This window comes from Clarias gariepinus, chromosome 15, assembly GCF_024256425.1.
Source record: "Clarias gariepinus isolate MV-2021 ecotype Netherlands chromosome 15, CGAR_prim_01v2, whole genome shotgun sequence".
Classification (NCBI taxonomy): Eukaryota; Metazoa; Chordata; class Actinopteri; order Siluriformes; family Clariidae; genus Clarias; species Clarias gariepinus.
This window is the reverse complement of record NC_071114.1, coordinates 28,268,168-28,284,727: the sequence shown is the minus strand read 5'-3', so window position 1 is coordinate 28,284,727 and position 16,560 is coordinate 28,268,168. Positions and strand designations below refer to the sequence as shown.

Sequence of the window (16,560 nt, the reverse complement as noted above, 5' to 3'; positions counted from 1 at the left end):
CTATAAACCTGACCATTACCCAGAGCGCACTAGAATGTAAAAGCCCTTCCTTCATTTTAATGTAGCACCTGGACCTTGTGTAAAACTCATGACTTAAAAATACATTATTGTCTGAACATTTAGCTCTCCGAGTACCAAACTTATCTTCTCATGCCCCAATATCAGGCTTTAGCTGAGAGACATGGCATGACGGGCCTTTTAGTCTCACCTTATTAACAAGCGTGAGCAGCGAGCCAGATGCCTGGGCTCTGTCAAACACTAGAGTCCAATGTTTGGTTTTGATCTCAGAATAGCATGTTAAACCTGCTGCATTTGGGGATTTCCCAGCACGTCCAAAACTATCCAAAACTGTTAAATATTTTAGTCTCAATGATTTACCGAAATGTCCCTTGATAAGAACGTCTTCAGGGTGAAACAAACAAACAAAATATTCTGAAACCAGCACAAGAGGTTGTTTGGAAAGAGCCATAAATGACCTCGAGACCCGAAGCTTACAGAAATATGCCCAAGAAATGTCAAACTCTGGAAAAGTAAAGTGTTTGGATTTAGTTACTCACTTTTCCCCTGTTGCATGCTGCGCTGGATCTGAAGCAGATTCACTCTTCATACCGTTTGCCTCGCTCTAAACATTAAAATGAGGAGCAGGAATTATATATTTTTTTGCCTTTTATCTTAGTTTCTTGTATCTTGACAAATGACCAGCACTTCATGGATGTGTTGATGTAATAGGACTGCATGTACTTTATCAGCAACGCTGATACGGCATTATCAATCATCCAGCAGATGCAGAATGGAGACAGGAAGAATTTGGAGCTCACCAGTACAGGAAGTGCACCAGGGCCCGAGCTGGGGCCAGCAGCAGCAGTGCCAAGGTTAGCTCCAGGACCGGGGCCCCCTGTGGTTGGAGTCTGACCAGGAATGTTCAGGAGGTTAAATTTGGGAACCACAGCTACGCTGACTCTTCTCCTGGGTAAAGCCTTGGAGCAAAAGGAACATAGAATTCAAACTCCCATTTTTTTAAACACTGCATTTTTTTCCACATATAAAATATTGGAATCATTTATTAATTGAAATAAATACTAATGATTCATTTGAAAACAAGATACCTTTCCCATTGTCAAAGACATGGATCTTGCTGAACGTGCAACTCCCTCATCTATTTCAGAAAAGCATTGAAACAGTAAGCATTCAGAATTTATCAATTCATTCAACACAGGAGTGTTTGTCGCTTCACAGATTACCTCCAGGATCTATTGAGCCTGCATAACAACGTGTCGGGTTCTGGTTGGCTAATTTCTTATACTCCATCAGCTCTGCATGGTCCTTCTCATAGGTTCTCTTCAGGTTCTCGACATACTGCAACATCACCTCAGTGGCTTTGTTCATCCGTTTCTCCTGCCATGTTGAAACACCAAATCATTAACACTAAAACTCTTTATATTCTTGATGCCTGGACTATTTTTCAATGCACCGCAAAATGTGAAGATCCAGTAAAGCTCTACAGATTTTTACAGTTGTGGCTTAATACAGTATTATGGGTGGAATCAAAATATCTTTGAATGCGGTGCTCTATCATACTGTATTGATTGGGGGTGTAAGAAAATACATTAATATTAGATTATTTGTCACATATATACACCTTACAGCACAGTGAATTATTATTATTATTATTTTTTGCATATCCAAGTTCAGCCAGGATACAGCACCCCTGGAGCAGATAGAGTTAAGAGGCTTGCTCAAGGCCTTAACAGTGGCAACAGTACTGGGGCTCGAACCCCCAAACTTCCGCCAGTACCCCAGGAGCCTTTCCCGTTTGAGCCACCACTGCCCTTCTGCATTAACAGGCAGTGTGGTACAAAAAAGGATCAATCTTGTTGAGCATCTGGTTGAGACTAAAGGTTATAAGAGAAAAGCAAAATGAAGACCATGCTTATTAACATGAACGTGTTAATTGTTTCATCCTCAGTATCTTCTGGGTCAGAGGTTGCTTGAGTTTATATTAAGCTACTATTTAGGGGAAAATAAATATACTAAAGTTGTTCAAAAACTGAATTAGTGGATATATTTTTTAATTCCCTGAATTCGCGTACTATTCTGACAGTTCTGCTGTTTCTACCTTATTTTTAATTTTGTGACATTATGTAGAGAGAAATGCAATGTCATTGAGGCATTCAGAGCTAAACTACTAGAAGTTGGTGTACAGACAGCTAATGGAACGAAGAACACTTATAGCAGTCCCTGAAGTATGCAGAGTCTAAGATTAACAGCGTTACCCCGGGCAACATGCACCCAAGCACTTCTCAGTGCTTCTCCATTCACAAAGTTTACTTTGGCTCGCACATTAACCTTGAGGGCAAGAATAACATTGAGCTCCATCTTTCACAAACATATCTTATCTGCTGGGAAAAAGGCACATTCCTGTTCCTCTTAAGCCACTCGCACAGAATATAAATTTGGGCATTAGGAGTTTATTTACGGAGGTCTTACAGCAGAGAGTGGATCGTTTTACCTGTCGCACCGCTCCCACCATCTCTGCCCGGCTAGACAGGCGGTTTGTGAGGCGGTGAAGCACAGATATGGTTTCGATGAGACGCTGATAGAACTCCCTCTGCTCTACGTTCTGCCATAGAGAGACTGTGCTCTGAAATGCATATAAAAAAAAAACAGACGTGAGCATTTGCCTCGTTGGCCTGTTGGGAGTTCAACACGACTGCTTATGCAGCAAAGCTGATATGCCCATCAACTCTTCTATCTCTGAAGGCTTCTCTTCTCACAGCTCCAACAATGAAGTCCTTATCACACCCAAAGGAACCGAAGAGTTTTTTCATCCACCCAAAGCTAATTATTTACATTGCAAATAGCCGAGTGGCACAAAGGAATGACAGTTCTGATACTGCCTACAAAATACATGAGTAAATCCAGACAATGTCCATGTTCCACCTTCCGAAAAGCTGACCACAAGATTTTACTAGACCTGTTCCTGTAATGGGCTTCTTTGCTTTCTGTATAAGAATATACAGTATATACACACACAGGGTAAAGCTTATATATGTAGTGAATCATAAGTATATGCAATAACTACAGAATAGATAAGGATACTGTATGAAGTGCAAAAGGGATATGAACAGGAATATATGCAATATCTATAAAATTGTGTGTTTGTGTGTGTATGATCCTGGAGGAAATTCCAGAATAGCATAGAAAAAAGAAATTGAACATACATTTATATACATTGAATATACAAAAGAAATCAGCACCGAATTATTATTTACAATGTATATAGAAATAAATTGTATTTCTATTATATGAGAGTCTAGGGATATATCGAAATCTACAGTTTAGTATATATATTTGGATAATATGGGAAAGAAGTCCAGAAAAATACAGTTGTAAGATATTATTTTAGGTAATAAGGTATAAGTGGTTTAACAGTAGTGTAGAGTTTAGCAGTGTGATACTGTAGTTGTGGAAAAGAAGCTGGACTGGAATCTTCTGGTTCTGGTGTAAATGTTCTTATACCTTCTCTTGGAAGGAAGAAGTTGTGGCTTGGGTGGGAGGAGTCTCTCTGCAAAGACATCTGTTAGGGTGATGGTGTTCAGTGGCGGTAGTTGGGTGCCAATGATGTGCTAGATGGTTTTCACCTTCCTTTTCCTTTCTGAGACTATGGAGCTTCAAAACTAGACTATATAAGAGTTGGTCAGGATGCTTTCACTGATGCAACGGTAAAAGCTTTCTAGTGTCTAGGGAGACAGATAACCTTTCTTCATTCACAAGTAAAGACGGTGTTGCGCTTTTCTAACCAGATCCAAGATAGTTCCTCAGTGATGTGAATACCTAGAAAATTTAAGCCTGGGAAACGTTCCACTCTAGTTCTGTTGATGTAGATGGGACAGTGTCTTCTGATTTTTGGTTTCTGGATATCCATTTTCTTGGTATTACAGGTGAGGTTGTTGGAGGAACACCATACAGTATCTCAGCTCTGAATCAGCATATTTACAGATCATCTTGAAGATATGTAGGGGCACACAATCATGGGAGAACAGGGAGTGAAGCAATGGACTTGTACCTGAATGTGTCATACAGTGGTCACTTGGTGTGCCTCATGGCTCAAGTCTTGGTCAAAAATTATTCAATGTCCATGGAGTCTTTTTCCCTACTAGGCTGACCTTTTATTTTATTTTAAAATCCAGTTCCTTGTAGTTCTTGACTATTTTAGCTTTTGATTATTACAGTTGATTATCATCTTACATGGTTTAATCCTAGACATTAATCCATTGCTTTTAAAACATTAATCCATTGGGCAGTAAATATTACACAGAAGCAGGGAAAAAACATTTCAAATGTCTTGTACATCATTGTGTGGTGTGCCTCAAGGCTCAATTCTGGCTCTTCTATAATTCTGTCACTACGAGGAATATGGAGTCTTTTGGACACTTTGAGGCTTGTCTTCTGTAAAACTTCTCAATTCTTCTCCGTAAGGTTGCACTCCCAAGACTGACCTCGGTAAATCCCAAATCCCATTTTAAATTCCCCTCGTGAAGGTCTTATGTTAAATCAGGGGCTCCTAACGTTTTTAGGTTCTAGTTCGACCACTAGGTTTTTAGTTTCTAGTGCCTTTCTAGCGCAACCACATTTGGTAGTTAAAAATGATATGACGTGAAATAACACCGCTCCCCCGTTATCACATCCCCATAAAGGTATCTCAACTTTTTTTCCCTTACTAGACTCACCTTCAGTGAGTTTCTAAACTCTTCCAGTTCCTTGTCAGTGTTCTCCTCTGTAAGGTTGCGCTCCCTCTCAGCTTGCTTCAGCCTCGTGTCCAGCGTGTAGTTGTCGTTGCGAAATGCTAGAGACAGCTGCACAAAGGCATTCTGCAGGGAGAGGATGCATCTTGCGTCATTCGTCAGCCAAAAGAAAAGTTAACATGCACAAAAAACCCAGGAAATATAAAGGTTCAAATGGAAACCAGTATACAAGGTGACGGTCATAAACAAGGTCAGAAACACAGAATGGAATGTCCTCTATGAGGAGGACAACAAAAAGAAAATATTGGCATCTGATCTACGCAGCATGCCCTATAAACCGTCCAGGAGAACAATAACACCCTGTTATGCCCTTTAGTAATCAGCTCATTAGAGATGAGTTCAAAGCACAGATGGATTTAGAGATGCAGAAATGTCCTGAAAGCCCCTGTTTTTTTACGGTTATGACCCAAGCAAATAGCCAAGCATGAATGTCAGGGATGGAAAAGCCACCGAGAGCAGAATACCAGGCCGTGACCTTAGCCAGCTTGCTAGCGTCATCCTGGGATCCAGACATCGAGGCATGTCTGTGCTTCCACATAAGGGACAGGAAAGCACCAAGGACCTGCAGTTTGTCTCATCCTAGATGGGGCTTGAGAGTGCCATGGATTTTTCCACGCATTAATATTTTCAAAAATACTTTCAGGGAAACGGTGGCAAAACACTAGAAAGTCTGTTATGACTCATCGCAGTGTAATTAAAAATGTATCCTTCGAATCAGCCTCGTAATCCCACCTCTAATAGGGTTTAATCAACTCTCTCTGGTGGGTCGAGCTTTCCGACCTTCCCACTCTGGCACGAAGTAAAGCTCCAGGACATTTGGTTTGCATAAACAATATCCAGATCTGAACTCGAATACAGGGGAAATAAATTCTTTATACGTTTTATTGAGCAGGTTTTTATTCCCTAAACAGTTACACATTATACTGATGAACATGCTACTGTTTTTTTCTGTTTAGAGTTATGATTAATCTCAAACTAATTGTAAGATTCCTTTACAATAAATTATCTATCTTTTCTGCTGTTCGATAATATCTTATCTTATTGTATTTATGCTTAAATATGTAAGCTAGTTGTTCTCAAAGGAGGGTTTGGAGACATACAGTCCTGTTCTACTTTAAAGCAGTAGAAATCAATCCACTATTATCGAAGTTAATACATTTATTATTAAGATTATTATTATTATTAGTCTATTATACAATGATAAATATCTCAACAATAAAGTTAGCACTTTTTAGCAGCAGCTTGAACTGTAGGTGAACAATTCGGAAACACAGTGATGATAAACAGTTAGAATACGACTATATAGACATTTAAATAATGACAAATTCAAATTACTGCAATCCCTAGCTATAAAAGTTTGTGAACGCACTGTTGATTATGTAGCATGTATAGGCAAATAAAATAGTTTATACCAAAGTTTGCATTGTGTCATGTTATATTTTTACTACCTAGCGATTTTCATTATATGAAAATATTCATATAAATGAAACAGTACTGTTGTCTAGAACTATTAACAATATCAACCAGGAAAGATTAGAGCTTCCTAAATCGCAAACCTGTTGAGACGCACACACGCGCACACACACACACACACACACACAAGTAAGAGGAAAGAATATCCACAAAGTGAAACGCCATGATGAGACACCCACCTCGACTTCCTTCTCAGTGAGCGGGGGGGCGCTGAAACCAAGGACATGGATATTTAGATTGTGGTTCTACTGATACAGGTGGCAAAAATATTATATTGTATGACAAGAAATAAATATAGATTTCATAATGCATGTAATGCTCACCAGCCTGGTAATCCTCGGTGTAGTTTGAGCTTGCGGAGCATGATGTCTGATATGTTGGGCATGGCGTTCTCTTTGGAGTCCGCGGCCACTGTGGACTCGGTTATCGAAGGCGAATGATCTGATAGTCACAACAAGCCATGTGTTATTATATGTACACTACAGCTTAAAAGTTTGGGATCACTTTCTCACTCCATGGTCATTCCTGATTTTCTTTTTTCTTTCTACACTGTAAAACAATACCGAAGGTGTCCAAAATATGCAATAATCTCCTCTGAACAGTCGATAATGAGATGTATATCTGCTACCTCTGCTCTGTAAATCCTTCATAATGTCTCTAATCTGAGGTGCTGGTTGTTAATTGGTGATTTCTGAGGCTGGTGACTCTAAATGAACTTTCCTGAGAAGGTCTTCATGAGAGACAGTTTCATCATGGTGCTTAATAGGTTTTGCAAATGCACTTAACAGTACTATTCTTGCAAGAACTACTCCAGAACAGCTGACCTTCATGTCTTTAAATACCAACTGACTGCTGTTGTTGTTACATAATTACCTAATTCCATGTGTTATTTCATAGTTTTGAAATGTCAAGTATTGTTGTAGAATGTAGAAAATCAGTCACTAAACAAAAACAAAGACCTTTGCAAGGGATGTCACATATACTGTACACACACACACCAAGTTATCCAAAAAATGTGTATACACTTCAGGAAAAGAAAAAAACTTGCTAATTTTTTTAAATTAAATATTTATTGCTATACATTATATATTGATGTATATATATAATAACATTATGATAACATTATATTATTATTTAAATATAATGTACATCATACTATTCCTTTTTTCCTAAGGTTTGTATACATTTTTGGCTGACTAAATTTTTTTTAAAGTCATGGGCGGTTGCATTTTACTGCATATTGTACTGTGTATGTGGCAAAATATATTTATATACATACATATACAGTATATATGTAAAGTATACGTATGTGTACTGTATGTCCTCGTAATGCCATACATTGCCACCTTTTGGTCTGTGCATGGAACTGCATGCACTTTACATTTATTCTATGATTAAATCATGTGTGTTGTGGTAAATGCTAATTCTTGGGTCGCACCTCGGTCTTGTTCAGCCGTCTCACACAGTTCCGGGAGCTTTGATCCTGAAATGCTCTGGTTCCTCAGTAGCTTATTTTCCTGAACAGCGATAAACAATTCCCATGAGCTCTTTTCTATGTCATTACTCAGCCACATCAGACCAACAAACAAACTCAGTGTAATCTTTTTGTAAAGGAAAAACTTGTAAAGTCCTAGAATTTTAACCGGGTTAGAAATATCACCAAAAGGCAGTAACGTCAAATTTCAGAATTACCTCACGCATTTTGGACAATTTCTGGGTGTGCGCAGGAGGCTTCAGGTTTTCAGAGTAAGAGGGACCGTCTTCTCCTGTTGGTCCTCCGTTCCTCATGTTCAGGGAGCCCACAATATCCCAGGAAACAGCCCTCATGAGAGGCGGAAAAGCCCCGATGGTCTTGATCTCCGCTGTGCACGGAGCTTGCTGCATGGTTGGTCGTGGTACCGGCTTGGCAACTCCAGCTGCTGGAATCTGACTGTCTGGTTTCTGGACCACTTCAGGTGGCGTTGGCTTTTTTCCCCTGTCTGTGAGGACGCACATCACTGAGCTATCCTTTGGGGACGTGGAGGCGGTGTGGCGAGGGGTCAGGGTGCCAGAGGAAACCTTACGTTTCTCAGGTGGTTTCCACTCTACAAGCTTCTTCAGAGTCTACACGCGGAGAGGAACACGGTTGAGTTTGGTCCTGGTCCATTTTAAGACAAACACCTCCTTGCACATATATTATGTGTATGGCTTAGACTTTTAGATTTGCCTTTATAATAAGGTAAGAAACTTTAGGGAATTCTTGATGTGCTACAGTACATCAGTAGAACCATTGATTTTAATATAACGTTACAAAAGATCCTATTTTGAACATCAGATCCATCTCCAAGTAAAATCCCTTAAAGATTATATGTTGAGCCATTTAACCGCTAAATAACATGAGTAAACTTACTTTCTCGGTTACATAAACATGCATGATGAGAAGCTAGACTGACCTCCTGCTCGGGTTTGTTTGCTTCCCCGTGGTCAGACACCGTAGGCACCTCCAACCTCTGCCCAAACAAACCATCAGTAATATAGCAATACAAAAAAATCTTGAGATGTAGTGATAGAAATTCAATTTATTAATTAATGACAACCAACCTGACTTGGAGACGGGCTTGAAGGAGGATTTGCTAAAACTTCTGTGGATGAAGGTATTAAAAAAATAAAAATAAATAAATAAAATCAGTGGCACAATGTATTTAATAAATAAAAAATAAAAAAACGTTTAAGTCGTTAGTTGTAGTGAACAGTGTGTATAACCTATTTGTGGTGGTGCAGAGGTGGAGCTGCTTCTGGAGGGGACGGGAGAGGAGCCTGGAGTCGGGTTGGGCGACAGAGCTGAAACAGGACACTGAGTTGGATTGAATTTGCATGCACAAGTGATTCTTTTTGGCTGTACAGAGTTCACAGTTTTAAACTAGGAGTGTATGAGAAACTTGAGAGTGGAGCAGAGCTGGCTGATCTAGCAGACGTAATCAAATCAAAGTAAATTTAATGCATTTTTTTATTTTAGAGAGAACTAAAAAAAAAAAAAAAGGCTATTAAGTAAACAACTGTTTTATAATCAGAGGTGGAAAGGAACTGATTACATGTGTTACTGTACTTAAATACACATTTCACGCATCTGTACTTTACTTATTGCTTAGTAGTTTAATTAGAGGATACTTTTCACTTTTACTCCGCTCTAAATGCCTGTACTTTTACTTCACCACGTTTCTGCATCGGGGAAAAGACTTTAGAATCCTAGAGAGTCTGAACTTTTACTCGCGTACAGGCACTTTGCCCACCTCTGGCTATAAGATAAGTGAGGACAAGTACAACGTGTAAGGCATGCTGTATTATAACAGGACACAAACACTTCAGGATGTGCTTTTACTGGAAAATAATCAACTTTAGAGTGGCAGTAGTTTAGCAGGATTTGCATTATGCATCATCGCACCACCTTACCTTTGATTATTTTCCTACCTAAGCATGCACTGCATGTCGCCCAGCCGTAGCGCAACCTTATGGATTGATTCGACGTCTATAAAGCTGGTTGGGTGTGGGCGTTACTGTTACCTGTAGGAGAGTCCGTGAGGCTACACGTAGAACGACGTCCCCTACGGGTCAGGAAACGATCGCTCACTTTCTTTGCCTCCTCCAGCAGCTCCAGGTTCTTCTGCCGGTCCTCATCAGACAGCTGCATCTCTGGAAGCGTATCTTTTACCAGGTCTATCACGTGACCATCATTATCTGTCCCACACATGCATTATCTGGATCACCTTTTTGTTACAGCTTTATGCCAAAAGAAACTAAATCAGAACATGCTCATCTCAGCCTCTTGCATTTGTTTTTCCCAAAATAGCCTCACAACTGGACTCTGTTTCCTACTTCTATAATGACCAAATATAGACAATTACGAGGGCCTGTTCCATAGCTGTACATGCTGGGGTTCTAACTGAATCCAAAAAAAACATGTTCTGAAAGGAAGATCCAGTTTCTGTATCCAGACTGTACAGTAAGTTACAAGAAATAAAACAACATATTTAGCATGTGATAAACTCTGGGATTAAGCTTGAGTAACGTACCTACTGTAGTGATTGGCCCAGAGGAGCTGGCGTTCCTTGAAAGCCGAGGTCTCGGGCTGTGTGGTCTGAAACGAATAAACATAAATATATATATTACAGCTGCAAGTTGGTGGAAGAAAGTGTCTTTAATGGCGTCCAGCTTGAGGAGTAAATCAAACAAACCTGGCTTTCTCCACAGGCCTTGGATCCTGCTTGCTGACTTGCCTCGGCAGGACGATTGCAGGAGGTAACAGGGTTACGTTCACTAGTTTGGATTCGACGGGCATAACCTGAAAAGCACAAAAAACACATCTAATCTAATACACTCATCAATGATGTGTTGAATTCTTGAATCAGAAGAACAGCTGCTGTTTCGATAGAAACAAAGGCTTAGACACAGTCAGATCTCCAACTCCAGTACTGGAGGGTCAGGGTGCAGGTCAGTTTGTAATTCACTGACACCTAAACACACCCTCTGAACCCAGCAATTCACAGATTAGTTGAATTAGTTGTGTTTGAGCAGAAGAATCGTTAAATCAAAAAAACTGTGTCAAACACTGGAACTCCAGGACTGGAGTCGGAGATCCCTGGTTTAAGGCTAAGCAGATAAAAACATGTTGTAAGCTGATATATTGTTGATTTTTAACATTTATAGATAGTAAGATAGTATAGAGTCTCCAGTGCCCATAAATTAAAAACTCAACGTCTCCAGTGTCCACGTATAAACAAAAACAAACAAATAAAACATTCTCTGATTTTCGTTAATTTTCCATTATTGTATTGGCCGAGGCTTAAACAAGCCAATGAGATTTCACCCCTAATGTGAAAAAGATCACCCTCGACCCACTGACTGTTCTGAGCTGTTCTCTGGCTCAGCAGCAGCATCTTTACATAGACACTGAAATGGTGAGTTCGGAAAAGGAGTGAATCAGATGTAAACTCAAAAATGAAAAAAAAATGCTTTATCCAAGGGGTTTATTTTAGCTGGAGCATTAACACATGCCCTTAAGGGGATCCCTGGGGTGTTGATCTATTAAGGAAATAGTCATATATGACACGATTAAGAGAAAGGAATAAAAAGAGGAAAAAGTATGTATAGATCCTGTAGGTTATAACAGGTATTTATATGGTTTGTGAACATTTCAACATACATGCATAATAAAGTGAACATATTTTACATAGACGCATATAGCTAAAAAAAATCCAGAGGAAAGTTCTCTTGGCCCTCTCTGCCAATTACATCAGTTCACAGATAGCCTCTATGGGATTGTGTCACTGTGATTGAAACGAGAGAGTATGCCATCTCCTCTATCCAGACATTGGCTGCAGTTGTCCCTGCCATTAATGGGATTTGAACTTGTGATCCCCAACAGGATGAAACCTTTTAAATCATGCCACAATACATTTAGGCATTTGGCAAACTCTCTTATCCAGAGCGACTTTCAAAAGTGCTTTGAAGTTTCTGCCATTAGATAGATCCTTACACTGGGTTACTAACTGTAAGTAACAATAAGTTTTTTTTTTTTTGGTGTTTAACCCAAATACCTAAGAATCTGGGCTGTACAGTCATCTAGAGGAAGTTCATTCCACCACCTAACAATATTGTTTTAACCTTTACCAAAACGTTCACAGAAAAATGAAAACTTAAAATCCCATGAGACAAAACACACAAAGCCAGATTGGTCTCATGGGAGAACCAACATTCCTTGGCGAGAAAGTTCAACAAGATCTTTTGTATTTTTAAACCCTGTGATGATTTATGATATCGAGCTCTCCATCACAACACGGCAGAATTACGCTCGCTGTTGGGAGGTCGTCTCTCAAACCCGCTATCGCATAGAGTGGAAAGCCACTTTTATTTGCTTCTGCCTTAAAATCAGAGATTAGATTTTAGGAGTTTAATATAGTTCCCGAGTGGAATCTTATCTGGATCCTGAACTTTATGAGCATCTGTGTGGGATGTTTCTTCTCTTTTAAGAATAATGATGTGGCTTTAATGAAACCGTGACACAGCAGAGTGTTTTCTGAGGGGAACAGAACAGAAGATGAACCTGCGACACAGAGACAATATAGGAAACAAGATACAGTTGGGCAAAAAAGTATTTATTCAGCCACCAATTGTGCAAGTTCTCCAATTTAAAAAGATGAGATAATTTTCATCATACAGTAGGTATACCACAACTATGGTTTTCACACACCGTTGGTGGTATTTCGGCCCATTCCTCCATGCAGATCTCCTCTAGAGTGATGTTTTGGGGCTGTCGCTGGGCAACACGGACTTTCAACTCCCTCCAAAGATTTTCTATGAGGTTGAGATCTGGAGACTGGCTAGGCCACTCCAGGACCTTGAAATGCTTCTTACAAAGCCACTCCTTCATTGCCCAGACGGTGTGTTTGGGATCATTGTCATGCTGAAAGACCCAGCCACGTTTCATCTTAAATACCCTTGCTGATGGAAGGAGGTCTTCAATAAAAATCTCACGATACATGGCCCCATTCATTCTTTCCTTTACATCGATCAGTCGTCCTGGTCCCTTTGCAGAAAAACAGCCCCAAAGCATGATGTTTCCACCCCCGTGCTCAGCAACAAGTTGAGTTTTTACCAAAAAGTTCTATTTTGGTTTTATCTGACCATATGACAGTCTCCCAATCCTCTTCTGGATCATCCAAATGCTCTCTAGCAAACTTCAGACGGGCCTGGACATATAACAGGAGGACACGTCTGGCCCTGCAGGATTTGAGTCCCTGGCGGTGCAGTGTGTTACTGATGGTAGCCTTTGTTACTTTGGTCCCAGCTCTCTGCAGGTCATTCACTACAGTAGGTCCCCCCGTGTGGTTCTGGGATTTTTGCTTACAGTTCTTGTGATCTTTTTGACCCCACGGGGTGAGATCTTGCGTGGAGCCTCAGATCGAGGGAGATTATCAGTGGTCTTGTATGTCTTCCATTTTCTAATAATCGCTCCCACAGTCGATTTCTTTACACCAAACTGCTTACCTACTGCAGATTCAGTCTTCCCAGCCTGGTGCAGGTCTACAGTTTTGTTTCTGGTGTCCTTTGACAGCTCTCTGGTCTTGGCCATAGTGGAGTTTGGAGTGTGACTGTTTGAGGTTGTGGACAGGCGTCTTTCATACTGATAACGAGTTTAAACAGATGCCATTAATACAGGTAATGAGTGGAGGACAGAGGAGCCTCTTAAAGAAGAAGTTACAGGTCTGTGAGAGCCAGAAATCTTGATTGTTTGTAGGTGAACACATACTTATTTTACAGAGGAATTTACCAATTAATTCATTAAAAATCCTACAATGTGATTTTCTGGATTTTTTCCCCCTTATTTTGTCTCTCATAGTTAAGGTACAGTATACCTATGATGAAAATTTTAGGCCTCTCTCATCTTTTTAAGTGGGAAAACTTGCACAATTGGTGGCTGAATAAATACTTTTTGCCCCACTGTACTATGGTTAACACTTTGGTGTAATGATTTGCATGATGAAATGCTGGTACAGTCTGGAGTAACAGAATTTTAAATCAGAAAAACACAAAAGTGATGCAGAATATACAGTGGAAATTCATGCTAATACATTTTTAACTTTTTTATTCATTTAAACACGACATTTCTAGCACTTTTTTTTTCTTTTCTACATATACAGTGGTGTGAAAAACTATTTGCCCCCTTTCTGATTTCTTATTTTTTTTGCATGTTTGTCACACTTAAATGTTTCTGCTCATCAAAACCTGTTAACTATTAGTCAAAGATAACATAATTGAACACAAAATGCAGTTTTTAAATGAAGATTATGTTATTAAGGGAGAAAAAAAACTCCAAATCTACATGGCCCTGTGTGAAAAAGTAATTGCCCCCCCTTGTTAAAAAATAACTTAACTGTGGTTTATCACAGTTAAAAGTTCAATTTCTGTAGTCACCCCCAGGCCTGATTACTGCCACACCTGTTTCAATCAAAAAATCACTTAAATAGGAGCTACCTGACACAGAGAAGTAGACCAAAAGCACCTCAAAAGCTAGACATTATGCCAAGATCCAAAGAAATTCAGAAAAAAATTAGAACAAAAGTAATTGAGATCTATCAGGCTGGTAAAGGTTATAAAGCCATTTCCAAAGCCTTGGGACTCCAGCGAACCACAGTGAGAGCCATCATCCACAAATGGCAAAAACATGGAACAGTGGTGAACCTTCCCAGGAGTGGCCGGCCGACCAAAATTACCCCAAGAGCGCAGAGACAACTCATCCGAGAGGCCACAAAAGACCCCAGGACAACAACTAAAGAACTGCAGGCCTCACTTGCCTCAATTAAGGTCAGTGTTCACAACTCCACCAAAAGAAAGAGACTGGGCAAAAACGGCCTGCATGGCAGATTTCCAAGGCGCAAACCACTTAAGCAAAAAGAACATTAAGGCTCGTCTCAATTTTGCTAAAAAACATCTCAATGATTGCCAAGACTTTTGGGAAAATACCTTGTGGACCGACGAGACAAAAGTTTAACTTTTTGGAAGGTGCGTGTCCCGTTACATCTGGCGTAAAAGTAACACAGCATTTCAGAAAAAGAACACCATACCAACAGTAAAATATGGTGGTGGTAGTGTGATGGTCTGGGGTTGTTTTGCTGCTTCAGGACCTGGATGGCTTGCTGTGATAGATGGAACCATGAATTCTACTGTCTACCAAAAAATCCTGAAGGAGAATGTCCGGCCATCTGTTCGTCAACTCAAGCTGAAGCGATCTTGGGTGCTGCAGCAGGACAATGACCCAAAACACACCAGCAAATCCACCTCTGAATGGCTGAAGAAAAACAAAATGAAGACTTTGGAGTGGCCCAGTCAAAGTCCTGACCTGAATCCTATTGAGATGTTGTGGCATGACCTTAAAAAGGCGGTTCATACTAGAAAACCCTCAAATAAAGCTGAATTACAACAATTCTGCAAAGATGAGTGGGCCAAAATTCCTCCAGAGCTCTGTAAAAGACTCGTTGCAAGTTATCGCAAACACTTGATTGCAGTTATTGCTGCTAAGGGTGGCCCAACCAGTTATTAGGTTCAGGGGGCAATTACTTTTTCACACAGGGCCATGTAAGTTTGGATTTTTTTTCTCCCTAAATAATAAAAACCATCATTTAAAAACTGCATTTTGTGTTTACTTGTGTTATCTTTGACTAATAGTTAAATGTGTTTGATGATCAGAAACATTTAAGTGTGACAAACATGCAAAAGAATAAGAAATCAGGAAGGGGGCAAATAGTTTTTCACACCACTGTATATGAATGCCAAATCAGCTATACACTGCCACACATGGTCAGAATACAGCAGATTTAAATTTAGACATATGTGCAAAACTCCATAAAAGGAAAAACACACAGAGCTCCAAATAACAAATGATGACTGAACAGTCAGAGTGCTTTCTATGCAATGCTTGAGGTATTTAAAAAAAAAATGCATATATTGTGATTCTTTTAGTGTAGCAATGTATGCATCGCCACACTGTGTCCAGAATAAATAATTTTTTTTTATTTGTGTTTGCATTCGAGGTGGTAATATGTGGCAGTTCCTCTATAATCCTACAGGGGGTGCATGCCTACCTATTCACACACTGGCAGGCAGCACAGCGCCCTGTGTAGTAAGAAATTATTGTTTAAATTTGTAATGATGCATATACATACATAAACACGCACATGCAGTGAGGTCCATAAATTTGGGAACAAAGAGGGCCTTTGACCTCTTAAAGCACCAAAATGAACTGAAAAACGCAAGATATGAGCAAAAGTCAAGACCTTCACATTTAATTTCAGGGATTTGACAGAAGTGATGCATTCTCATCACACACCCATAAATAATGGAAACATAATTAGAAACATTGTAATGAAACAACAGCCTTCAGGTGGGGCTTGTTGGTGCGTCTTTCTGCCTTCTCTGTTGTCTTCGGTAAGTGAAAAGCATGCTCTATTGGGAGACTGACTTGGCCAGTGAATAATTTGCCTTGGGTAGCTTTTACTGTATGTTTTTTTTGGGGGGGTGATTGTCCAACTGGAATATAAAACGGCGTCCACTCGCCGTCGCAGAGAGTAGCCCTATGCATTTCAAAATTGATCCTTATTAGCAGCCAGGCCATCAATAATTACCAGTGACCTGATTCCATTGGCGGCCATACACACCCCATACACCCCATACACTCCACCACATTTGGCAGATGATGTGCTATGCTTTGGATCATGGATATTCTCTATTCCCATTGTTCTGGTACTTT

At 39.9% G+C, this 16,560-nt stretch overlaps 1 protein-coding gene across 1 annotated transcript in view; it reads right to left on the bottom strand.

The window, feature by feature from the left end:
• Nucleotides 1–16,560, bottom strand: part of mrvi1 (murine retrovirus integration site 1 homolog) — a 35,551-nt gene that overhangs the window by 3,019 nt on the left and 15,972 nt on the right. Inside the window, exons 9-24 of the mRNA XM_053512704.1 lie at nt 10,490–10,596; nt 10,328–10,392; nt 9,819–9,992; nt 9,021–9,098; nt 8,859–8,899; nt 8,711–8,767; nt 7,971–8,381; nt 7,717–7,795; nt 6,602–6,719; nt 6,458–6,488; nt 4,731–4,871; nt 2,510–2,641; nt 1,242–1,395; nt 1,107–1,156; nt 819–977; nt 558–622 (exon numbers count right to left, since the gene is read on the bottom strand). Coding sequence (XP_053368679.1) covers nt 558–622; nt 819–977; nt 1,107–1,156; nt 1,242–1,395; nt 2,510–2,641; nt 4,731–4,871; nt 6,458–6,488; nt 6,602–6,719; nt 7,717–7,795; nt 7,971–8,381; nt 8,711–8,767; nt 8,859–8,899; nt 9,021–9,098; nt 9,819–9,992; nt 10,328–10,392; nt 10,490–10,596 — 1,862 coding nt within the window. The remainder of the gene's footprint in view (nt 1–557; nt 623–818; nt 978–1,106; nt 1,157–1,241; nt 1,396–2,509; nt 2,642–4,730; nt 4,872–6,457; nt 6,489–6,601; nt 6,720–7,716; nt 7,796–7,970; nt 8,382–8,710; nt 8,768–8,858; nt 8,900–9,020; nt 9,099–9,818; nt 9,993–10,327; nt 10,393–10,489; nt 10,597–16,560) is intronic.